The following is a 23,685-nucleotide window of genomic DNA, read 5'->3' on the forward strand; positions in this document are numbered from 1 at the left end:
AAGAAAAGCTTTGATTTTCAAGCTTTGTCACCATTGTAACGTGGCTGTCTGATATCATTATCAATATGAATGACAGGACAGCAATGCTTTTTACAGTATCCCTGCTGTTACGTACCAAAGCTGCGTGACTTTGCTTGGATAATTATGAAAACTTAGTTACCATAAATAAAGTATTAATACAGACACAATGAATGAATCTGTTATTTACATAAGTTCCCAATGCTGCAGCCTTTATTCCTACATAAACTCTTATAGTAAAAGCATGTAGGCTGCAGAGTTGTCAGCACTTACATAGCCATCATACTCCATTTTCTGATTTATGATTTCAATGGAGAGAAAGTGGCATGTCTTAATCCAATCTTTACTCACTTCTTACACTGGTTAAAATTATAATCTTTATAAAAGATACAGTACCAAACTTACACAGCTATAAATAGAGAAACAAGTGTTTTTCTTCCTCTGTCCCTGTCTATGTGGTTATTCCCTGCAGTCATTTCACAGTTAAACACACTGCAAAGCACAATATACATTACATTCACAAATAAATACATTCATGATACACACCCATTTCCAGACATACATCTCATACTGTACATGAGAGTGGAGGAACTGTTGATGGTTATTTGTTTGGCAGCCACATAAGCTGATTTCAGAAATACAAAAATAGGCCTCTGACAAAAAAAAATCCCACCAAAGTGGTATGACATGAAATAAAAACCTGCTACTTGTTGTTAAAAAAGGTTTAGTGTTCTGTGTATAGCTGAATGCTTTCAAGCTCCAGAACCTTCAGCCAATCTAGAATCCAGGTCTGCTGGCTCTGGATGAGATACTTCCCCGGGTGTGAGTCCGAGGCTGGACTGACACAGGCACCACCTGAGCTGTAGATTTAAAAAAAACCAATGTCATGACAACGAGCCATAGACATGAAGGCAGAAAATAAATGTGGAAGCAGCTACCGTAGCAACGTTTATTTCCTATCATGGATGATGTTTCTTTCAGCCAGTTTCATTCCACCAACCTGGGACAGGGGTCTGTGGGTCTGGCTCTTCTTCATCTTCGATGGGAGAATGCCCCAAGGGATGGTGGGAAAATGAGTCCAGGAAGGATGAGCTACTGATGCCAAGACTGATGCCAGTCACACCAATTCCAAGGGAGTCTGGTAGAATGAAAGAACAAATTGATGCACAAGTCGTTCATGATGAACATATTCCAAATCCATCTTAAATGGTCACATGTTAAATCTTCTTGTAAATAAATCTTTGTTTATTTGTATGATAGTGGAGGCATTCATGTCTTTCTCATTTTCACAGGCCAAAGAACTGAAAAGTAAGAAAAACTAGAAGTATTGCTTCTGACATCTCATCCAGGATCACAAAGAGGGGTTTCCATAATAATGATTAAACATGTTTTAACCACAAAGAAAAATGTGGGAGGAAGAATCAAGGGGTCGAGGAAAGAAAGCTGTCTCTAGAATTTCTGACCTGTGCCCACAGAGGCTCTGCCTGGCCGCCCTTGCCCAATGTTGTCCAATACTGTGAAGGAACGTCGGAATGGAGTGTCCGACTAGGGGGGGAAAGGGTCAAAACTACCTCCAACAGTGATGACATTTCATATAGTCAGTAGGATTCAGTGATGATGAGGAGGATCTTACCCTGTAAGTGTGAGTGGTGTTGGGGCGGGAGAATACGTCCAGTAGGTGGAGGCGATCTCTGGGTATTGAACTGGCAGCTTCATCAATTACAGCACTGTGGGCACGGCTAGATGTGCCTTTCTGACGCTAATCACATGGAATGAATGGACAAATACACATTTTAAACATTTTTTTAATAACGCATTTAATCATTTTTGTTTGACAACTGATTGGGTATGACATTACCCAAGCCTCTTTGACATTAACAAATTTTCACAGTAATGATGACACTTTGTAGGTACCTGTGGGGGTGAGAATCCATGAGCCGTGCTATGCCATACCTGTGGGGGTCTGGACTGCTGCCCTGGGTGAGGCGACTCAGGGTCTCCAGTGCTGATGGGCGGAAGCAGTGTGTTCCTGCTCAAAGGCAACAGTGGAGACACCAGGCAGTCATTTGCTGTAGGTCTGTGGAGGAAGATGCACACCTTTAAAGGACATGTTTAAAGTGTTTGTGTGGTTTTCACCTTTTTTGTATAAATAACACATTTGCAAAATTAAAAATGAAAAGCTTCATACCAAAGGCACTTAAACTCTTTTACAGATAAAAGCAAACTTGAACTGCCTGAAAATTCAGTTTTTCTCCAATAATGTCAAGCAGCACATCATATAACACCATCTCCTGCACCAGGATCACTCTTCATCTGGGAGGAGGTTCCTCCCCCCTTTTCTGCCTGCTATAATCGAAGGTATAAAGGGATAAAATGGTCTTCTGCGGAGCTAGAGCTAAAGATGGTTTGCTTAGTTTACCAAGACGACAGGATTGGGGGAACAAGCTATTCAAAAAAATCAAAAAGTAAAAATAAGTTGTGGATCAGGAGATGGGTTTGTGCTGTCTGTTTCTTGGCCAGGCACGGCTCATGGATTCTCACAGTCCACACTTAAATGAAATGTATATGCATGTTTCTTAAGATAAAATATTTCTTCATAAAATATGACCTAGTGATGTAGGTTTACTGTTTGATAATAAATGCAGCAGTTGCTGAATTTATATTCTAGCCTTAATAAGAAATAAAACTAAGCAAAATTCACACCATTACTCCTTTATACAGGGTTATGACAAGTTCATCTGTGAAGTTGGTTTCAAAAATAAATTACTGAGCCACGGGGCATAAGTTAAAAGAGAAGCCTACTCCCCATTTGCACAACCTCAGAAACTATAGGAGCAAGGTTGCATTGCAGGGTTTCCTGCAATGCCAAAACTCACAGTCGTGTCCCACGGATGACCTCATCCATGGATCCTGCAGCGCCAGACTGGCTCAGACTGGGAACGAGTGGCATGAGTGTTCGGGGAGGAGGGTTTCTGCGTCGAGCAGAGTGTGCTGCACGGGGCAGCAGGGTATAGCTCTGGTCCAGGGTTCGACGAGGGCGGTGTTTGCTGGAAGGTACCACACTGGAGCCTGGTCTGTGACACGTACGTTCTTCTGGTTCCCTACATAGGAAGGACGGAGGTAAGCGGAACTGATGAATGGTGTATTTCCACTTTCTGTCAACTGACTGTACAGTGCATGCTTCCAATTTAAAGTGTAATATGTTCCTACTGGTTTCTTTCCAGCGCAGTCAGGTTTCTCTGCTGCAGCGGGATGCTATGGATCACTATGAGGTCGTTCAGGTTTTGCTGGGTTGTTGTTGCTCCGCTCGGGACCTTCCCAGACTTCAGAATGGGATGAAGGAGAGAAAAATAGATTATATAGTACAGTAAGGCCAGTTTCAATGTGCTAAGTCAGTTCCATAGGTGCAATGCAGCCTATTATAAAACAGTGATTCATGCAGTGACGTAGAGGGGATCCTATATCAAATGTTCATCAACAAAATTAACATTCACAACACTTACATAAGGCAACAAATGAAACAACTAGCAGATTATTCCAACTATGTTGTTGAGAAAGAAAGGAAAGAAAATCAAAGCAGTTCATGTAGAACAGTGAGAGGTGAACAGTGATGATGCTTTTGTGTTAATCAACAGGCACAAGCACATTTATTCTAGAGATATGGATAATGAGCCACTGTGGATAGTGTGCACAACACAAGTCACCATGTTGGCTCTAAGCAAGAAAGTTACATACACTGGAAGGTCTTTTCTGCTTTTTGGATTTCCGCCTGGATTTTTGCTTTGAGCCCCTTGACTTTGTGTTCTTTAAGGAGAAAAAAGGCATGGCCAAAAGGAGATGGTGGGTAAAGAAAGGGAGAAGGGATAAGAGCACAGATAAATTAAAAACATGATGAAACAAAGATAGAGGAAAAGAAAGAGGCAACAGGAAAACATGGGTAAGAAGGTCAGAGAATAAAGAGGGAAGGAAAGAAAACAGTGATACAAGTTAATGAAATGGAAACGTGGAGAGACTGAAACTGCAACAGGCAAAGTGAAAAAGTGACAAATTATTCTTGTTTGTGGAAGATGTGTATTTTGAAGAGTTCACAGTTAGTCATGCTAAGCAACTCTTATCTACTCTCAGGGCTAAGATGACAACTTGAAGACATGTTCTTTCTCAATAATAATAATTATTAATTATAAATGTTGAATATGTTTCATCTGATAAAAATCCAATGAAAAATTATGAAGAATAAAAAATAAACATTTGGAGGTTTGAAGTGACCTCCATTACCAGGAAAGGAAATGATCACCCCTAGACTACTGACCTGCAGTTGCAGGCAAGCTGTGAGTGGGGGCACCCTACTGTGGCTCACTTTCGGTGGCATCATGGGCGGCATGGAGAGCAGCATTAAGGGATGTTCGGACTTCTGCTGCACTGGACTAAGGTTCCCTGAAATCTTTTTGTCAGCTGCCAATCCCAGTCCAAATACAGTGTATTGTTACTGTACAGTATTTTAGGTCTAATGCTTGCAAAAAGTAGTTCAATTCAGTCCTACATGAGGTGCAGCACTCCCAGTGTCGTTGAACCAGGTCTTTCGTCCAGCCAACCAGCTCCCGCCAAACATCATCAAACAGCAGATCGAGGACTGCTTGGTGGCGACACCGGTATGGTGAGACAGGAGGCAGAGGGTGACGCCGCCGACCTGCCTCCAAACAGTCCTGCTCCAGCTCATCCTCCCTATTCAGGAAAATTATATAAAGTAGTTGAACAATCTAAGAATGTTCGGACTCCATCTAAGAATGACTTCACTTTCTGGAACAAGAACATCTCTGTGTGGCATGAGGGAGAAGTTACTCACAAGTCTCTGCTATCGAAAGCCAGGTATTCCTCCATAAGACCCTCCACTTCAATCGGTCTTGGCTTGTCTTGACTAGAGGAGCTGCTAGATGTGCCAAAAGCCCCATCCAAGTCTGCTGAATAGGACCTTATCAGGATTGCTCTCCTCCCCTGCACATTCAACCTGTCCCCAAGAGAAGAGAACAAAAATGAAACATTAATTTCTACATTGTAAATAGAACACAGATATGAGCACAAAAGAAGAAGGAAATCCGGACACAAACAATCTTTCATAAAACATAAACACACCAGACCATTATGCCAAGTCTGTCAATAAGCCAGACTTTGGTAGTGTTCTCTAGCAACCAGTCTACCATGAACAGCAGCAGATCTAACAACTATTAATCACAACTACGGTACTCAGCATGACTTTGGCATGCAAGGTTGACAAACAAGCCAGATTATCTAGGTCACAAAACCACAGTCAGCCCCGACTCCTCTATAATTGATGTGCTAACGCCAGTCATCTGGACAGCTCTTAGACTGCTAAACAGATGGTTATATAGAACACAGTCCTGCAATCTCAAACATAAAGACTGTAGAATGGCTTTGTTTTTTATTCACGTTTGGCATGAAAACAATGGTACGACCAGTCATCTCGTCTACTGACGCTTATCCGCCTTACATGTAACAGGTGTGCTACAGAGTGTATCTCAGCTGGCTATGGGTGAGAGGTGTGGTACATCCTGGATGAGACACCAGCTCATCACAGGGCCCAGTATACAGAAAATGACAAACTGTAACTGCCTGCTGTGACTTCCTAAACTGAGATTTAACATCACAACCAACTAATATTTATAAAACCAATTCCTATCAGTGTTATACGCCATGGAAATATATCTTACTTTGACCTCATGTGTCAGTCAGCTTTCAGATAATCACCCAGTGAGTCTGTAGTGAATAACTTACTCATTGCTGCCCTTTCCTTTCTCCTGGGACTTTACAACATCCTCTTTGCCTGCTGATGGACTGATGGATGAGCAGTCTTTCATTGAAGTGGCGTACCACCGGAAACCTTCGTCACTGGGACACATCAGTTGAGCCCCCAAGATGCTGAGCAACACATGCACACATACGCACATGCACCATGAATTAACAAGTAAAATAATATTTTAAGACAACAATGACTTATCTGATACCCTGCTTCACTGAGAGGTAAAAGGTCAGGGGTCCTTAGGAAATTGTTGATAATATACCGGAGATGTGGAAAGCGTGTGGCCCACTGCTGACATTCATCCTGCAGCCCCTGGAGAATCCCTTCTCCCTCGCCTCCCCCCTCATATAGCTCTTTGTCGATTTCCTCAAACATCTGCTGCACCTGCAGGGATGCTGCCTTATCGAACTCCTACGGGATAAAAAACAAAAAGACACAGAAACACAGAAATGAAAGCTAGTCACTGCTCTGTTCTTACAGAATAGCTTTCTGCTTTTCAAGCTACTCATTAGACATGGGCAACATGTCTAATGTTTCCCGGCCTCCTGGGATGTGAGTGCAAGTTTTTGGTCAAGATGGATTATTCATATGCTGTAACAAAATTTTAAAAATGTACAGAAAGTATTTTTTTCTTTGCAGAATCAGATAGTAGATATCAAACTAAATAAATTATTAAGTCCCATAAAAGTTTTGAGAGACCAGCTAAGACTAGGAAGCCTAACTTAAATAGAAACCCAATGCCCAATGGAATCACAACTACAAACAAGGAGCCGACGAACAAGATATAATAATACAATATAGTGACTGGTTGTATGTTGAGTGGTTTTCCACAGGGTCGTCAAAAGATAACTATAAGCAACTGTTCGGAGCAAAAATAATGTTCTGTGTGTGTGTGTGTGTGTGTGTGTGTGTGTGTGTGTGTGCATACTATAAAATGTTTCTTTTGCGATAGACAGAGTGAAGCAGACATCATCATATCACATTTAAATTTCTGCAGTAGTAGACTCACATCATATCCCCAAGAGAACACAGAGCTCCTCTCTGTGGAGATGCCAGTTCCTGTGGAGCTGTGGATACCTGACCAGGACTGATTGGAGTCTAGTGAGATGACGGTGGGACAGTCAGAGTGGCCTGAGGCAGCAGATGTTTCTGAACTACATGCAAATGATAGGGATTTTTGAGAGTTACAAATGGTCTGTATTGTATTGTATTATTATATTCAATCACCTTACTGAAGGGGGCATAGGATATCAATTAATCTGCTGCATGTGGGTGTCTTGTTCCACAGAGGGCCTTGAGAATCAGCTATTCACTTGAGACAGTGTAATGTTACAAAACACAGAGCCCACAGTATGTGTGTGTAACAGGTGAAAGTAGTTTGACATTTCCCTTCTTATATCAATACCAAGACTGTTGTCTCAAAGACAAAGCCATGAGTAACTGTGTGTGGAACACAAGGACTGTTACCTGTTGTGAGTAGAGACGGCTTCCTGGAGGGCATGGAGGTAGTGTTGAACAGTTTGGTCATCATCTGCTTCTTCTGGGAGTGGGTGGTGATCAAGGCTACTTCGGGATAACCCACGACTGCATAAAAAACAGATTGAGAATATTAAATACATAGGGTGTAATACTGTTATGTTTAGTGTAATCACATTTTGTGAGGACAACCTGAAGGCTCTCACTGCAGGACCATACTGGTGATTCTGAATATCTGAGCTTACTAACTACTAAAATAGTTAAATTTACTGGGTTGTCCAAATCATGACAACATTGAATCATTCAAATGCGAATTAAAGGGTGAGTTAGAAGTTTAATGAAGGATTTATCTCTTCACTACCAGACATCATCATGGGCTGCCTGCTATGTCACAAATTTCCCCACAGTGGGACAATAAAGGTCTATTATTATTATTATTATTATTATTATTATTATGTCTAAGCCAGGTAGAAGAATAAAAAATACGATATCGCACTGTGACCTCAGCCATTCATCTCAAACATCAATCAGTCTCTAGCTACTGACAAAAAATAAAACTTTACACACTTCTTCGTGTTGGGTACTCACATCTCAAGTTTATGCGACACGGGTCTTCGGTTGTATCGTGAAATCATTCTCGTTTGGCTACGTTTTAAAAGCTCCAGGTCTCTGCCGTCCCTGTCAATATGTCCAGGACTCGCTGAGAACAGTTTAGATGGAGGTCAGACATTTCCTATGAGTCCTATAGACTTGCAGCGTAAAGGTAGCCAGGGTTTTGGCTACAGATAGTAGCGTCCTTCCTAATTGTTGCAGCCGAGGCCACGTCTAATATCCTAGCGTTATGTTTACGGACAGATACATCAAAAACGCACGACCAGCCTTATTTTCTCATTTAAGAGACATTTATCTGTAGGATAAGGCTCATACAACATATTTGTATTATATCTGGTCGAAAAGGTCCCCATTAGTCTAAGTTTACATCTTTAAAATGAGTATAGCACATTACAGCGTTAGCTAAAGCTAGCTGACTGCAATTTAAATGGTTTCCTTTCCCGACGCTAACACCGCCCCCGACAACAATAACACAGCTGCCATGGATACGCATCTTCGTTTTCCCGTAGCCTCACGGGAAATTGATTATAGATAACTACAAAAATCGTCGCCATTGGCAGCTATTTCACTACAGTACCCGGTACACATAGCGGTAACCCGAGCGCGATCTTGACATGTATCCGCTACTCAATGGTTGAGTATGTTGGTGTTTTTTGTTTACTGAAGCTAAGATTTGACGAAACTTTTGGCTTATTTTTATATATTTAATATATTTTTATGTATGAATTTGATCTGGTACGAATTATTATAATTTTGAAAACACCGAAAGTAAATTACATAAATTGTAGGAACTATTCTTTCGTGCCCGATCGAGATAGTCGACCATAATTCGTAGTAGGACCTAAATAATGACGGCGTGATATTAACGTTAGATGAAATCCAAGTTTTACTTATTACGAATTTAAATCTATCCGAAATATATTGATATTCCTCTCACGTTTAAAATACAAGTGTGAAGATGGTTTATTGTAACTTCCAACGGATAGATATTTCATTATCAATAATGCATTCTTGAAATTAGCTGTAACCTACGGAGCCTATTGGCAATGCTAATGCTTCATTCTTCTAGTTAAATCTAGGGACAATCCAAAACGGTTTGTGTATTACACTGTTGTACTTATATTACTTATGTATATTTGTATAACATTGATCCGCTTTATTTAAACAAGTATTTGAAACAAAACAACCACAATGGACCTGCTGCAAAGGAGAGTGATGCTGGAAGACATGGTTCAGTACAGACTCTTCTTGATCCAACCAGTCGGTTCAGATTCACAGAAGGCTGAGGACCATCTCACGCATCTAGCAGAGACGATTTTGTCAAAGTTTGCCCCACTCTTGATGCAGTACATCTGGCAGCATCAGTCATTCAATCTCAAGTATCATCCCGAGAAAGGTAATAATTTTAACGCAGATTTTAATTGTTTTAAATGTCGTTGTAATATCGTTGTAATCAAACTCAATACTGTATTATTGTTCTTGTAATTGATAGGAGACACCCCTGCTCACATTGGAGGTAGTACTCAGTTTGGGGACAATGTTGAGGATGAATGGTTTATTGTTTACCTCCTGCAACAAATCACAGCGGCCTTCCCAGAGCTTGCAGCCAGGTGAGACACAATGTTGATTTGTATATGATGAACTCCATAAAATCACAATTTTCACTATGAGTCCACTTCAATTGTCTGTCATTTGCTTATTTATCACTATTTTTCAATCTGTCTTGTTTGATGAAGAGTTAAAGACAATGATGGAGAGTTTCTTCTCATAGAAGCAGCAGATTTTCTCCCCAAGTGGCTAAATCCAGATTCCAGTGAAAACAGAGTGAGTCAGCCAGATATAATGGAACATATAATTTTTCAGTAGTTCTTGTTTTTTGTTGGTACTGAAACATCTCCCTTTGTCGTTGTCTGTGCTGACTGTATATTCTCTTTGATTTGATCATCTTTTGCAGGTCTTCTTTTATAGGGGAAAACTGCATATCCTGCCCTGTCCATCCAAATCCAGTACAGTAGGGTTCTCAAAGGATATAGTACCAAGTATTTCACAAGCTCTTGAATTACTCTCCGCCCATCCAGAGGCCTGTCAGGCAAACCCCAAGATCTGTTCCACTGTGAGGAAACGATTAGAGGGGTGAGATGATATTTAAGTAACACAAATAATGTCATACTTCTTTCCTACAAAGTTATTGCTTACAAAATGTGCTGTTAATGTAAGAGCATATTAATCTCTTCTCCCTACATAGGTATCCAGGGAAGATTAAAACCAACCTCCATCATGCACACTGTTTCTTGCCGGCAAGTATTGCCATGGTGTTAGAACGACGACCAGACTTGGTTGCCCCAGCAGTGTCAGCGTTCTACCTGCGGGATCCAGTGGATCTACAGGCTTGTCGAAGCTTTAAGACCTTTCCTCCTGATACAAGAGTACTCACCTCGGTAACCATGCTTAATCTACATGATTGTCACAGATTTGGAAAAATATATTTTGACCTTGTTGTGATGTGATGCTGTAATGTATTTGTTTTTAAACCAAACCTATGTATATGTCAAGGTGACTTTCACACGTTGCCTGTACGCCCAGCTACAGCAGCAACATTTTACCCCAGACCGAAGGAGTGGCTTCACTCTTCCCCCTCACTCTGATCCCCAGTACAAAGCCTATGAGCTTGGCATGAAACTGGTAAGATAATATCTGTGTGACCTCTAAATCCTGGTCTGTGTTGATAACTTTTAATGGTCAATCAACAGTGTTCCATTTGAATGTTTCTTATTCTGTGTGTCCTGCTTCCAGGCCCACGGATTTGAAATCTTGTGCTCCAGGTGCAGGCTACCATCCTTAAAGCCTGATGCCCCTGTCTGCTGTAACCCTCAATGGAAATCCTTTTTGGACAGTCTTAAAAGGATTGACTACTTCCAGGTTAGTCTCAGAATCTGAACGATATAAGGTCCAGAGGAAGCGTAGTGAGAGTATTTGGCTACATGTAGGTTAAATTAAATATAAAAGCAAACATTATTGAAGAAACAACACATTCAGCATTCCTCTGTTGCACTGAGCAATTTATTTGTCATTTTTACTATTGTAAAATGCAGGGAGAACTGGAAGGATCTGCTCATTATAAAGAACTGACAAGATCTGCAGAAAACTTCTTCAGACAGTGTGTTGCTTCAAAATCAAAGTGAGTACATGAGTATGTGATATGATGGTTAACACTTTTGACATACCCACTACTGGCAGTGGAGTACATCAGTCTGAATGTACCTGTTGTGTATGTTGTCTTAGTGCCTTGTCCCCAGGTGAGGAGGTTCTGCAGTTGCTGCACAGCAGCGATACCTTCAGTTTGGAAGAGCTGAAGAAAAAAGAGTCACAGCTCCCCCAAGAGGACAGTGAGTAAAAATCTGCTTTGAATGAAATGTGTGCGTGTCTGAACATAGAAAATTAGTCACCATTCTTAGAAGATAATTTCTTTGAGAAAAAATGTTTGTGCATTTGCATTCTTAATGGTTTTTAGTACTGTATTTGTTTGAGAGACACTTAGAGGCTTCTTACGTTCAGCTGTTTCACATACAGGTAATTGCTGTATAATAAGACTGTATCAGCTCGCCAGAAAATAAGTCCTTCTTTTGTCTTTTTGTCTATCTCCACTTTCATTTTCTTGATCTTTTGAATTACAGTATAACCTCCATTTTCTTCTCTGTTTCTCTTTCAACCATTACTTTTTTCTCTTATGTCCATCTTCAGGTGATAGCTGGTTGGATATCACAGCTCAGGATCTGGAACGTATGTTGAAAGAGAGAAGTCTGGGTACAGCAGATGTTGGCAACCAAAAGTCCAGTTCCACTGAACAGAAACAGCAGGTTAAGAGCACCAAGAAAGAGAAAAAGGACACACAGGATGAGGATGAGGAGGAAGAAGAGTGTGGTTACACTATGGTAGCAGTCAGTCAAGGGGTGAAGAACTTCCTCAGTGCCATGTCATCACATGAGGGTGCTGAACTGCCCTGGTAAGATAGATAGACAACCAAGGCTGAGAATGTTTTCCATGGGAATGCACACTTATAACATAAATTACATTTCTTTTGTCACAGGGAAAAATACTATTCTATCAGTAACTACTCTTCCACCCAGTTTTGTGGTGTTAAATCAAGTAGTGGCATTACTCCACCAACAATCTTTCAGGCCAGCTTCTATATATATATATTTTTGTTGTTGTTGTTGTTGTCTAGGAGTAGCTCAACTCTGCCTTTCAGTCTTGACCCAGACTCCATGGCAAACGCACTGGACAGACTACTTGGTATGATTATGAAATAAAATCAAAATGACTAGTTGTATGTTCTAGTGCTGAAACTGACTTTTTCAATTTAATAGGAAGCAAACAGGAAGAACTTGATTCAGATGATTTAGATGATGATGATGATGATGATGATGATGAGGAAGCGGAGGAAGAGCAGGGATTGTCTGGTCGAGCAGAGATGGATGGAGCACAAACTTTGGATGGTCTTAGAGGATACATGGACCAGATGGATCAGGAGCTGAAAAGCACAAATATTGGACAAAGCTTCACTCTGAAGGTAAATTTAGACCCTCTAGGGCAGACATGGGCAAACGATGACCCACGGGCCATGTGTGGCCCATTATGCTTTGTAAGTTGGCCTGCCAAACTTGTTTAAACTATATAATTAATTTTATGAAATAAATGCAATTGTAAAATAATTTTTACCATAATCCTTGCATATGTATGCTTTGCTGCCTTTTAAAGGCCAAAATATTTTATATAATGGTTCTAACATTTCATTTTACATATTACACTCCATTTATCTGCTCCTCAGCTGGACCGTCTGTCAAATTTTAGAACTCTGTGTGGCCCACCATTCAAAAAGTTGCCCACCACTGCTGTAGGGAGCTTCGTGTCTGATACCATAAGTCTTCCTGGAATGGGAAAACATAATATCAGAAATTTAGTACAAGTTATTTAGAGAAGTAGACTTCCCAAATTCTTGATAGCGAGCTCATTCCATTACGCCATTGCACCACTCCCACAATAGTTTAATCCTCATAATATGCCCCTTGACCATGAAAGTCTACCTTTATAATTTGAAATACAATTTTCATTATTAGATACTTCAAGAAAGTCAGTATTTTACCCTGAATGGTCTCTCTCAAGATCTAGGTCAGGAAATTTGACACCAAACTGAGTCATCCCACTTTTAGCTATAATTTGAACTTCATTATCTCACATGAGTGAATTTTTTGTCTGCCCCAGAAAAAAAAAGGTATTAACCTGTTGCTGGTTGGCACACATACATTTCAAGCATAAATTCTCCTGATAACGTTTTTGCTAATCTATTTTCCAGAATTCCAGACCAGGCCAGGACAATGGCTCTAATCCTTCGGCTGTAGACAGTCCCCCAATGCAGGAGGAGATCCAGCCTCTTGATATCGACCTCAACCTGGTCACAAACCTGCTGGAGTCCCTCAGCTGCCAGGCTGGACTAGCTGGGCCAGCTTCTAACCTCATACAGAGTCTGGGCATACATCTACCACCCAACGCTGATCCCTCATGACTGATGAAAAATAGAATAAGATGATATTTTGTAGACTCAAAGACACAATAGACAGTCCTACCATACATGCTGTGAATGCTGTGTTCATGCTGCGAAAACGCATTCATAAAAATGTGGAGCACATTTTCTAAATTTGTTTGGATTGTGTCTAAACCTGCTTCTCTGTTGATGCCAGTTAATACGAAATATGCAAATATAAAAAAAAGTAGGGACAGCTAATACAAGGACATTAGAACTATTGAAGAATACATTGATGATGGAATAATTTGTAGGACATAACAATTTTGTATTTTTTTTTCAAGCTGTTACCTGTTTGATCTACGTCAGTGTGAAATTTTCTATGATGTCCCTATTAGATGTGTTTAATGGTCATACTTTTTATAACAATATAAAATTAATCTTCCAGTTCTTTAATATCTTATGCACCAGGATTCTGCCATCTGGTCTCATGGTGTCAGTTTAAGTTAACTTGAGCGTCAGACCAGAACAGCATATGCAGCAGAAAAAAATTATCCTCAACATGTTTTTGAGACATCGCAGGGTTTTTGATAGCACTTACATGTGTTTGTTTGAAACAATAAACATTTTTTGGAAATAAAGCCTTGTGTCAACATTCCCTTTTATTTAAATGCTTACATTTTTTTTTGCATTCCCATCACAATGGTAATTTAAAAACGTTAAATATTTTATTTTGAAATTTCATTACACAATACACAATACAATTCATTGCATGCTCTCCAGTGAAGAATTAACCTTCAGATAATGACTTAAAATAGACTCAAAGAAACTGTTCTCTGCACTTTTCTCATCATGATCCCTTCTCATCTGGCCTTGGTGGGCAGATTCTTTTAGGGGTAACTACTTTTCAGCTTTTATCTGAAGTTAAAACGAAACATTTTCAGCTTTTAAATAAATGTAATAACTTGGTTCAACAGCCCATGTCCAGTACAAACAACATTCTGCATTTCATCTCTTCTCATTTGGAAAATCGAGCAGAATCATTTGAGGACAGTGTCTGCAGAATATTGTGAGAAAATCCATCGTGTAAAATGGCAATGGATGTCCATAAACAATCTTCTTTTAGCCTCTTTGGCCATCAGACACTATTTCTGTCCTGAAGAGCTTCTAATGTCTGATTTTTCCTGATACTTTAAGATCCTTCCTCTGCCAGCAGAAGACATTAAATCACAGAACAAATACATTAAGGACATGCAAAATATGCATCCCCCATATGATAAATATGTATCGCAAACAAGGTGAGCAATCTATCCTTATATGACTCTTCAGAATGATGTTAACTTGAATACATATACCGGTTGATTGCATGCTGGTTAGTAAAATGGAAATGATAGCATGTTCTTGTGTGGCTTTACAACCCTACTATAAATTACCCATCCATTTTCGTGTACATAAGGCAATCAATCCTCTCATTTACAGCCGCTTATCTGCCTTGTGGTTATGCTGGAGTCTATCACCGCTTGGTATGGGGGAAAGGGAGGGTATACCCCGGACAAGATAAGTCACATGAAAGACAAACAAACACATTCACATTCAATTTGGTGAGCCCAATTCACCCCATCGCCAACATGCCGTTGGCTATAAATTGTGTCTTTTATTACACTGGAATATACTACGTTGTGGTAAAAATACCCAGTGCATTATGTTTTCTTTTTTTTGCTGGCATTCTGTTTTTAATCTCAGCCATTCTGCATGTAATCTCAGTAATAAAGAAAGGGCCTCAGGAGTGCAGTCTTACATTACTTTGAGCGGAAGAAAGGAGGTCAAACTGTGATTCTTCACCAAATAAAAATAAACTGTGACCAGAGATATGGATTGAATTACAATAACACAGTATCAAACAACTATTGTTCTGAACTACAAAAGATGCATGAATGGCTGTGCTACCTGCCTCGCAGAGTGCAGCGCTGCTGCAGCGACTGGCGATACGCACAGAGCCACAACAGTGTCTAGGAAGTTTAGTGCCATCCCTAGCAGCAGAATAGCTAACAGGTACCCATGGAACAGCAGACTGTGCCAGCTGGTTTGACTCAACACCTTCCAGGGACTGTCTGGGTGCAGCAGCCACAAGAGGCCCAAAATCCAGCTCTGGTTCACCAGAAGGGTGTTGTAGATGTCAAAGATGGAAGCTTGGGCATCAGGAGGTTGTTGATGATCAGCCTCAACAACTTTAGCCAGCCAAGTTAAAGAAAGGCTGTGAAGGATTAAAGCCAGAGGTGCATATAAGTACTCCAGAGGCTCAATATGTGCCAGACCCTGAGAGACTATGGGGAGAGAGAAGAGAAATACAAAGATGAGGATTTGAGGTGAAGAATCATTACTTATAATCTCCTTATATATCTACAACTTTACCTGCAATGACAAAAGATGTCCCACTCACAATGGAAATCAGAGTAGACATGTGGATAGTTGGGAGAGATGTCAGCCTCAGCCAGAAGCTTAACCCCATAGTTACTATGGGGAGCAGTGGCAGTGTGCTGGGGTAGAGGCCGCTATACGAGCTGCTGGCCTTGGCCCACACAGCCAGCACATTATGGATGCTGCTGCAGATAGAAGGTACCAGCAGCCTCTCACCCAGAGACCTGGAATACTGCTTCAGAGGCAACAGACCCAAGACATACAGGAGCTTTAAGAAAAACAGAGAGACCAGGACCTGGAAGAGAAGAATCCAACATGGAGTTACTCCACAGGAAAGAAGAAAGAAAAAAGCACTAAAATGAAAGACGGAGGTGTTTTGTCATAAATAGCAACACAAATTGAAATAAATGATATCCTACGATTTGTCGTCAATTGATGACTGTTTTTGATTTATCATTCATTTATGTAATTTTTGTATACATATGACAAAAGCTGACAGGTGCTTTTTCATTAAAACTCAAAATATTCAGGTTTTGTTGGGCAAAACAAGCAGTTGCATGACATTGCCACTGGAAAAGGTTTTTTTCCTATTAATTGAATTCAAATAGTGAGGCTTTCATAACTTTTACATTTATTATACATAGCTTGAAACATCTAAAAAAAATTTGGGTTTGCTGATAATTATGGATTATAGCTCATAAAAATCTGGGGAGGTCTTCCTGGCACATCCAGCTGGGAGGAAACCTCAGGGCAAACCCAGGGCCAGGTGGAGGGATTATATCTCAAAATTGGGAACGCTTTGCGATACTCCAGTCAGAGCAGGTTGATGTGGAAAGGGAAGTTTGGGGTTCCCTGTTAAAGCTGCTGCCCCCGCGACCCGACTCCGGATAATGCAAATGAAGATGATGATGATGACGATAAGGATTTTTAGTTTAGCTTAATTTATTTTATTTTAGTTTACTTAAGTTTATAGGACAAAAATAAGTTTTTGAAGTATCATACTTTACATATGAATCTAGAAAAGTAAAGTTCTGAAATATCTAACTAGCGTAATTAATACTGAGATGCATCTTTATTGCAGATTATTACACAACATTTTATAGAGACAATAAATCTAAATCATAAAAGATGATATCCGGGTTAATTAATAAGGACAGAAACTGCTTGCTGCAGTCCTGATATATAATTCGATTCTACTTTCTTACAGCCAATAAAATGGAGTTTCATTACAATGACACTTGACCATATGCATTTATTTATGGTAGTGAAAACCAAGCTTGCAAGTACAGTAATGCAAATTGTGACATAATTTATGTTTCCATAATTTTCATTTTATAGCACAATAAACCAAGTCATCTGATTCGCTGATTACTAAGAGCAACATGTTACATGCAAGAAGGCAACTTTGACCTTTGTACTGAAAGCCCTTGTTAACCTCTGGACTAATGTATTTCAGGTATGCACCTCAAATCCTGCAAACCAAACATCGGTTTTGCCTTGCAAAGTTTGTCAAGACCTACAGTATATAATGTTAGACTTCATGTTTTATTATGTAGTTATGTTATGTCTACAAAGAATGCACACAAGGTAAACCTTGTGTTGTCAGCCAGGCAAACTTAGAATGGGGTCATCACATTAAAGAGTCAGCCATTTGGTTAAACATCTATCATGAAACTGCATGAGAGCAGAGCTGGAAGAGCTGGATCATCACTGCACAGGTTAGAAGTCAACACAACAGCAGGCCAATAAAATGGTTAAACATTTTTTAGATTTATCAGTGAACTTTATTAGTTTTACATTGACATTATTATTATTATCATTGTTTTTCATGTTTACATTTTTACATACAAGCATTTATGTGATGTGTGGCTCCTGTGGGAACAGCATTTGAGTTGTTGTGTGACTTTTATTTGTGTGTACAGGTGCTGTAAAGGTAAGTGCAGCATAAAAAAATACCTGCCCTAAGGACATTTACTTATGCTGAATAGCGACTAAACAGAGGCTCAGCCTTGTGATGCAGTGTGGACAGACATGCTGGTTGAAAGAGCAGTTGTTGTTTTTTATTTAATTAGAAATATATTAGTAATAATGTGAATTGTGTGATATAAATGTGAATAAGAATGACAACAAGCACTAACCTGGCTGAAGCAGAGGGCCACTGAATATGGGTAGTGGTACTGAGGGATGAAGATGCTGGAGACAAAGTTTCGGAGTTTGTCACCCAGTCCATAGACCACCAGAGCCACCAAGCAGAAGGTGGGAACTAGTGGCATTAGGACATGACTAAATGACAGACTCTTTGTCACTGAGGCACACCATCCACTCCTCCATCTACCTGAGCTGCACACAGGAACAAACAACACTGGTCATTTCACATTTTCAAGATAACTTTAAAATTTAAAATAGTTGTAAAATAAATACAATAGAAAGCCAATTTTACAGGGAACCAAACTGAGTTGAGAGGTAAATATACTTATATGAAAGAATTTACATCAGTGTGTCATAAATTTCCATCTCCTTTTACAAAAGGCTATGTTACATTTTGATCATCAGCTGGGAATATTTATGGAAAAGCACTAGATTATTGTTTGTTTTAATCATTAACCATAAGGACCCTAAAACAGGAAAGAATTGAAAGGATTCAAAAACATATTTAATACAACATAACTGAATATACGCATTAGAAATCTAATGATGAATCTAACACCAGCATATTCTCTATGCCAAACAAATAAAATTTGTCTATAAATATGTTTGGTCTGCTAATTTTCTTACTTCCCACGGCAGCAGAAATAACACAATCAATCAATCAACTTTTATTTTTAAAGTGCTTAATCACATCTGAAGACATTTCAAAGCGCTTTACGGATAGAAAGCCAACAATGCCCTCCAGAGCAAGCATAAGCGACGGTGGAGGGGAAAAACTCCCTAATTGAGGAAGAAACTCCGGACAGGACCCAGGCTCTGGAGGGCGGTCATCCGCCTTGACCTGTTGGTTGGGAAATAGAAATACACTGGGGACAAGTGGTTTGCGTAAACCAGAGCCATTACCTTTTACCTAACAGACATGGTTTCATTCTGGGCAGAGGTCGCTGATTGCAGGTATCTGTTTTCTGCAAGTGTGGAAAAAGATAAATTGATAGGGATGTTAAAAACCATAGAACACAATTATGACCTAATTTTGTAATCCAAGAACAAGAGTGGAATACCTAGTTTACAGTTACCTCTTATAACTTCTAATTCCTCTGCTCCAAGGTATTAACAAGCCACCTTTCAAACTATTGCAATTTAAAAATGACTTCTAGTCACAACTTTATTTGCATCATTGTTACCAGCTCTCCATTTATCACATCCCGCTACAAAGTGGTGATGTATTGCAGTTGTCAGTGTTCGTGTGTTCGTCCGTTCGTTCGTCCGTTAGTATGTCCACCAAATATCTTGCAGATAGAAAGATGAAACAAAAAGCACATTACTTGGGTGGCAAAGGGGATGAAAATTAGATGATGACCTTGACCTTGAGAAAACTAGGTCATGGTCAAATTTCAACTTTTGTACACTCGGGAACCGGATAAAGACGAGGGAGAAGGCCAGTGTGTAAGACCATAGATCAAAGCTAGTGCTTTGTTCTACATATGCACTAGCTTTGATCTATGGTCTTACTCACATTGGACCTCTCCATATGCACTAGTCTATGCACTAGTCAGGTACAACTTTCAAAGTACCCTGACCTACCCTGAAAGTAGGTCAGGGTGAGTCGCGGGATGTTGCGGTCTCTGACTACCTTGTTAATTATTATTATTGTTTATTATTATTTATCATTTAATTCTTCTGGAAAGCGGTCTGGGCTGGGTTGGTTTGCAGTTGACTGCGGCGTGAGTTAGATATGGTTTAAAGTGTTAAACATTAGTGAGTGACAGTACAGCTGCAGTCAAGAGACTTTACGCAAATGGTTTGCATAGAAATAACCTGCTTTCATTTTTTTTTAAAAAGTTAGTTTGAAAAAAACATTTTTTGATATGAACTGATCCGTAGCTCCTCATTACATATTTGTTACATTTGTGTCCTCTGCTGTTTATGATGACTGCTCTGTCACATGAGTAAAATCTGAAACAGATGCTGCATCATCAAACACTCTTCCTCTTCCCATTTTCAAAGTACGATAACCACAAAACAGCTCTCCGTGACAACAGTTTTAATCCACATCAACCTGACTGCCTCAGGCTCCCCAAGTCCCTTATAATCCTTTGTCCCTTTTGACAAACCCTGCTGCACCCCTTACTGTTGCTGTTACTAATAGGTCTACCTTACATGATATACAGTAACATAAAAGACATGTGATCCTGGCAATGATTTCTTCACTGCACGACTGTTTGCATCAAATCCATTTCACCCTCTACCATGGAGGAACCAAAGAGAAGGGAAGAACCGTGCTGTAGGCGTATACTGTCCTTTTTTTGGTTGTTTTTTTTGTTATTCGATTGCTATATTTATTGCTAGTGGTGATATTTCTACAATAATAAACTTGTATCCAATTTTCTAAAAAGATGAATGCATCGTAGAGAGAAAACAAAAATCCATGGGCTGCAGTGGCAATGCGTCTCATACTCACACTAATCATCCTCGATAATAACAACGTCGGAGAAGTTTTCTCTCAATCGATAGTAGATCAATAAATTTATAGGAGCAAAGCAGCATTAATTCTATTCGGATTCTATTCTATTCAAATGGACATGATGAAAAGCGCGACAAAAAAGTACTCACCATTTGAAGTCCTTCATGAAGTTCTATTTAATATTAAATCCGATCATTCCCTGTCGATGTCATTCAGTCTTGGGCTGCTGCTATTACTAATACTGATTAGGAATATCTTGACCACCGTGTTTCTGCCACCATTCTGCTGAGAGTCGATCTGTTCTCTCCGCAGCGGACATTCACCCCATCTGTTTCCTCACTAAGATGGACTTTGGTCCCAGGTTGTTTGTCTTCATATCTCTCGGATCAGATATTTTATGTGACTAGTTATTAAAAGTCCAGAGATGAGGCGAACCGCGCTCAATTAGAGAAAGTCTTTATTATATATGATTGCTGCATGTGACAGTGGAAAAAACCATCGCCCCGTGGAAGGAATTCCACCGACTGTGTTCATATATAATCTAGCAGTGACATGGAAATCCCAACAAACCCGCTGATGTTGGATTTGTGCGCCCCTTATCGTTAATACCTGACTACTGCTTGATCATTACCACTCTGACTATTAAAAGACACCCGTTGTCGATTTTATTAGTCTTTGAGTTGCTTTCATCATACCAATGTCAGACATGTTTTCACTCATGTGTTTTTGTATTCTCAAGAGTTGACTGCTGTTAGTTTACATTTTTAACGCACCATATGGCATATTGGACACGGTGCGCTAGAAAGTAATATAAATCCATAAAATTAATAGAATAAATTAATGCATTAGTGTAAATAGATTCATCGCTTTAATAGTTTACTTTTTCATTATTTTGTTTGAAAAAAACAACAACAAATTTTAGCAAATGTAGAAAGTCGAAATAAAGACAAATTAGTAGAATTGGAATTAATTACAATTAAAATAAAGAAAACTGGGTTGGATTAATAGTTCGGCTGTAACGACATTACATTGGTTTATGAATATAACGTAAGGCTTAATTGTTGTTTCTGTTGAGTATGTACACAAGGTTCAGAGGGATTAAAAAAATCTGAAGGAGGCTCCTTTTCTTGAGATATTTGCCTCTTCTAATTTACTATATCAGTTTTGATCTTTTCTGTAGAATCAACCTTCCTTGTTGGAACGTTCTTCTCTCGTATAGATGCAGGGGGGGCACTCCTATGTTACTGCAGATGGTACGAGGGCACAACCAGCCTCATAGCTGCAAGGTTCTTAACATAACAACCCAGTAATAACCATGAAAAAAAATCACGGAGAATGTGGACTTAACATACATACATATTACACGCCAGGATGAATGATGTGTGTCCATTGACAGATGGTAAATGTGTATACTGGTTGTAGAAACGAGACTTGGGGTATATGGTACAACAGGTTAACCACAAACCTGTTCGGCGGAGGACCAGCAGGGGGCAGTCACGTCCGGTTTCTGATGAGCGTGTGTGCATGTGCGCGTTAGTGTGTATGTTTATACTCACACGGACGCGCATTTATAAATTGCAGATATTGCGTAGTTGATATATGATCTCAAAAGAATCTTATTTGTTCTCAGACTAGAGCATAAATTGAACATCCCAAAAGAAGTACACCCAGTTTCATAAACAAGACACTGACTGGGTTAAGTGGTGGATGATGCGAGATTATGATTATAAACATTTGAAGAGGCTAAGAATACCTTGAAAGGTGCTTTGAAAGAGGATAACAGGGAGTTGTGAAGAGACTGTGAGGAGGAAAAGGGACACAAGGAGACGCTAAGGCTGCGACCAATGGAAAATTAAAGGACCTGAAGATCGAAGAGGGTTGACGTGGCTGAGAGTAATCTGTTGGTAGATTTTTTTTTTAAATGAAGTCATTGCTTCCATGTGGAAAACATTTTAATATCAAAGTTTATTTAAACAGCCATTAGACACATGATTTTCTTATAGTAAATATGGTTACATATGTTATGCATACAGTTTAACATTCTTCACTTGGTTGACAGAATAATTAGTTACGATTACATGAGCGTCCATACTAAAGACTGTGAAGCAGTCCTTCACACACACATGTGTGTACATGTTCCTAGAAAATAAAAGGAGAACATTCCTAGTTTGAAATAGTATTACATGTAGCTTTTGAGTGTTAGTGGATGACATAACTTTTGAATGTTAGATGTTTCTTGTATTTTTTTTCCATATCTATGTCAGATATTGAAATTGAAAAGTGTTCTTAGTGTTTCATAATTTGTTGCAGACCCACGATGTCTTCCTGCAACTGTCAACAGCACTTGAAATAAGCCACACTGAAGTTGTGACTGTCAGAAAGGGGCAAAGTGGTTGTTTTTCATTTTGTTAGTTTGCACTGCCATGTTAAAAATACATTTGGATTTCTTATTTATAAATGGAAGAATGCATATCAAAGAACTCAAGACTTGAGAGGATAATATACTTTTTATTTCTTGTGGATATCAGAGTATAAATTAATCAAGTGTAATTATAAGATTGTGAATTACAAATGTCCCTTTTATTAACCGTTAATTATAATCTGATACTTACTCATTCAGTTGAAGTGCATTCATGTGGAAAGTATTCAAAAGCCTTCCAAAAAGTGTTTATACTGAACATGTCACTGGGATTTGGATGGTTCAGATTTGTAGTCTCGTATTTAAGAAATACTGCGGTGATGTGAACAACTTGCTGCTCTCCTTCTGACTCAGCGAACTCCACCCGCTGAACTCCAGTTTGCACCAGGAATCCCCTCCCTCCAGGAACTTTTTTTTTTTTTGTTGGGAGGAAGGGAAAAATTTTCTGGAATGTGGGAGCGAACTTAAAAAAAACAGAGGCTCCAGGTGATAATAGTGAAGTGTTTGTCATGCCATATTAAACACTTACAAATCCTAACAAATGATCATTGTTTGAACTGAGCTGTTCCATTTAGAGGTTACCTACACGTGGGTCATGGTGCTTTACGTCAATGGAGAAAAGGGAAAAAAAAATACAAATACAAAATAATAATCGCAATGCAAGATAAACGTGGCAGTAAGGTAGCATTCACAAATACGCTCAGTTTTACTTTAAAAAAAAAAAAAACTTTTTTATTTTAACGTCAATTCTGTCTCACAGCGGGTCAAAACAAACAGACACCTCCCACAGCAGG

At 39.4% G+C, this 23,685-nt stretch overlaps 3 protein-coding genes across 9 annotated transcripts; 1 reads left to right on the forward strand and 2 right to left on the reverse strand.

The window, feature by feature from the left end:
• Window positions 1-100: 100 nt before the first annotated feature.
• Window positions 101-8,501, reverse strand: fam149b1 (family with sequence similarity 149 member B1). Of its 4 annotated transcripts, none has more exons than XM_068327009.1 (16): window positions 7,898-8,501; window positions 7,301-7,417; window positions 6,843-6,931; window positions 6,096-6,244; window positions 5,809-5,952; window positions 4,862-5,023; window positions 4,559-4,740; window positions 4,328-4,470; window positions 3,754-3,822; window positions 3,229-3,341; window positions 2,895-3,119; window positions 1,933-2,095; window positions 1,652-1,777; window positions 1,482-1,563; window positions 1,019-1,156; window positions 101-878 (listed from the first exon to the last, which is right to left on the reverse strand). In XM_068327009.1, exons 2-16 carry the CDS (start codon window positions 7,362-7,364, stop codon window positions 796-798), a joined length of 1,932 nt encoding a protein of 643 aa, XP_068183110.1. In that variant the 5' UTR covers window positions 7,365-7,417; window positions 7,898-8,501; the 3' UTR covers window positions 101-795. The 4 variants fall into 4 exon arrangements, with proteins under 4 accessions (XP_068183110.1, XP_068183107.1, XP_068183108.1 ...); XM_068327006.1 differs by having other exon boundaries at window positions 6,843-6,987; window positions 7,898-8,500; XM_068327007.1 differs by having other exon boundaries at window positions 1,972-2,095; window positions 6,843-6,987; window positions 7,898-8,497.
• A 264-nt stretch (window positions 8,502-8,765) lies between these two features.
• Window positions 8,766-14,054, forward strand: ecd (ecdysoneless homolog (Drosophila)). The gene is made up of 13 exons (XM_068327431.1): window positions 8,766-9,317; window positions 9,414-9,531; window positions 9,658-9,745; window positions 9,876-10,054; window positions 10,167-10,359; window positions 10,475-10,603; window positions 10,715-10,840; window positions 11,014-11,099; window positions 11,204-11,307; window positions 11,663-11,924; window positions 12,147-12,214; window positions 12,289-12,491; window positions 13,275-14,054. Exons 1-13 carry the CDS (start codon window positions 9,113-9,115, stop codon window positions 13,482-13,484), a joined length of 1,971 nt encoding a protein of 656 aa, XP_068183532.1. The 5' UTR covers window positions 8,766-9,112; the 3' UTR covers window positions 13,485-14,054.
• A 39-nt stretch (window positions 14,055-14,093) lies between these two features.
• Window positions 14,094-23,549, reverse strand: si:ch211-248a14.8 (uncharacterized). Of its 4 annotated transcripts, none has more exons than XM_068327676.1 (5): window positions 23,085-23,549; window positions 18,912-18,973; window positions 17,999-18,200; window positions 15,855-16,155; window positions 14,094-15,766 (listed from the first exon to the last, which is right to left on the reverse strand). In XM_068327676.1, the coding sequence occupies exons 2-5, from the start codon at window positions 18,935-18,937 to the stop codon at window positions 15,360-15,362; spliced, it is 936 nt and encodes a 311-aa protein (XP_068183777.1). In that variant the 5' UTR covers window positions 18,938-18,973; window positions 23,085-23,549; the 3' UTR covers window positions 14,094-15,359. The 4 variants fall into 4 exon arrangements, with proteins under 4 accessions (XP_068183777.1, XP_068183775.1, XP_068183776.1 ...); XM_068327674.1 differs by lacking the exon at window positions 23,085-23,549 and adding an exon at window positions 20,622-20,906; XM_068327675.1 differs by lacking the exon at window positions 23,085-23,549 and adding an exon at window positions 20,622-20,906 and having other exon boundaries at window positions 18,912-19,297.
• Between the last annotated feature and the right edge of the window lie 136 nt (window positions 23,550-23,685).

The sequence above is a fragment of the Antennarius striatus genome, chromosome 11 (genome assembly GCF_040054535.1).
Source record: "Antennarius striatus isolate MH-2024 chromosome 11, ASM4005453v1, whole genome shotgun sequence".
NCBI classification, from domain to species: domain Eukaryota; kingdom Metazoa; phylum Chordata; class Actinopteri; order Lophiiformes; family Antennariidae; genus Antennarius; species Antennarius striatus.

What these genes read in the sequence shown, in the direction of transcription:
- si:ch211-248a14.8 (XM_068327674.1), bottom strand. An exon ending in TGGCCCTCTGCTTCAGCCAG is followed by an intron (nt 16,156 to 17,998) that starts GTTAGTGCTTGT and finishes CTTCTCTTCCAG; the next exon opens with GTCCTGGTCTCTCTGTTTTT. An exon ending in GACATCTTTTGTCATTGCAG is followed by an intron (nt 15,767 to 15,854) that starts GTAAAGTTGTAG and finishes CTCTCCCCATAG; the next exon opens with TCTCTCAGGGTCTGGCACAT.
- ecd (XM_068327431.1), top strand. Translation starts at nt 9,113, where the DNA reads ATGGACCTGCTGCAAAGGAGAGTGATGCTGGAAGACATGGTTCAGTAC. An exon ending in ATACAAGAGTACTCACCTCG is followed by an intron (nt 10,360 to 10,474) that starts GTAACCATGCTT and finishes GTATATGTCAAG; the next exon opens with GTGACTTTCACACGTTGCCT. An exon ending in CGCACTGGACAGACTACTTG is followed by an intron (nt 12,215 to 12,288) that starts GTATGATTATGA and finishes TCAATTTAATAG; the next exon opens with GAAGCAAACAGGAAGAACTT.
- fam149b1 (XM_068327006.1), bottom strand. Translation starts at nt 7,944, where the DNA reads ATGATTTCACGATACAACCGAAGACCCGTGTCGCATAAACTTGAGAT. An exon ending in GCCGTCTCTACTCACAACAG is followed by an intron (nt 6,988 to 7,300) that starts GTAACAGTCCTT and finishes ATTTGCATGTAG; the next exon opens with TTCAGAAACATCTGCTGCCT. An exon ending in CAGAGCCTCTGTGGGCACAG is followed by an intron (nt 1,157 to 1,481) that starts GTCAGAAATTCT and finishes TCATTCTACCAG; the next exon opens with ACTCCCTTGGAATTGGTGTG.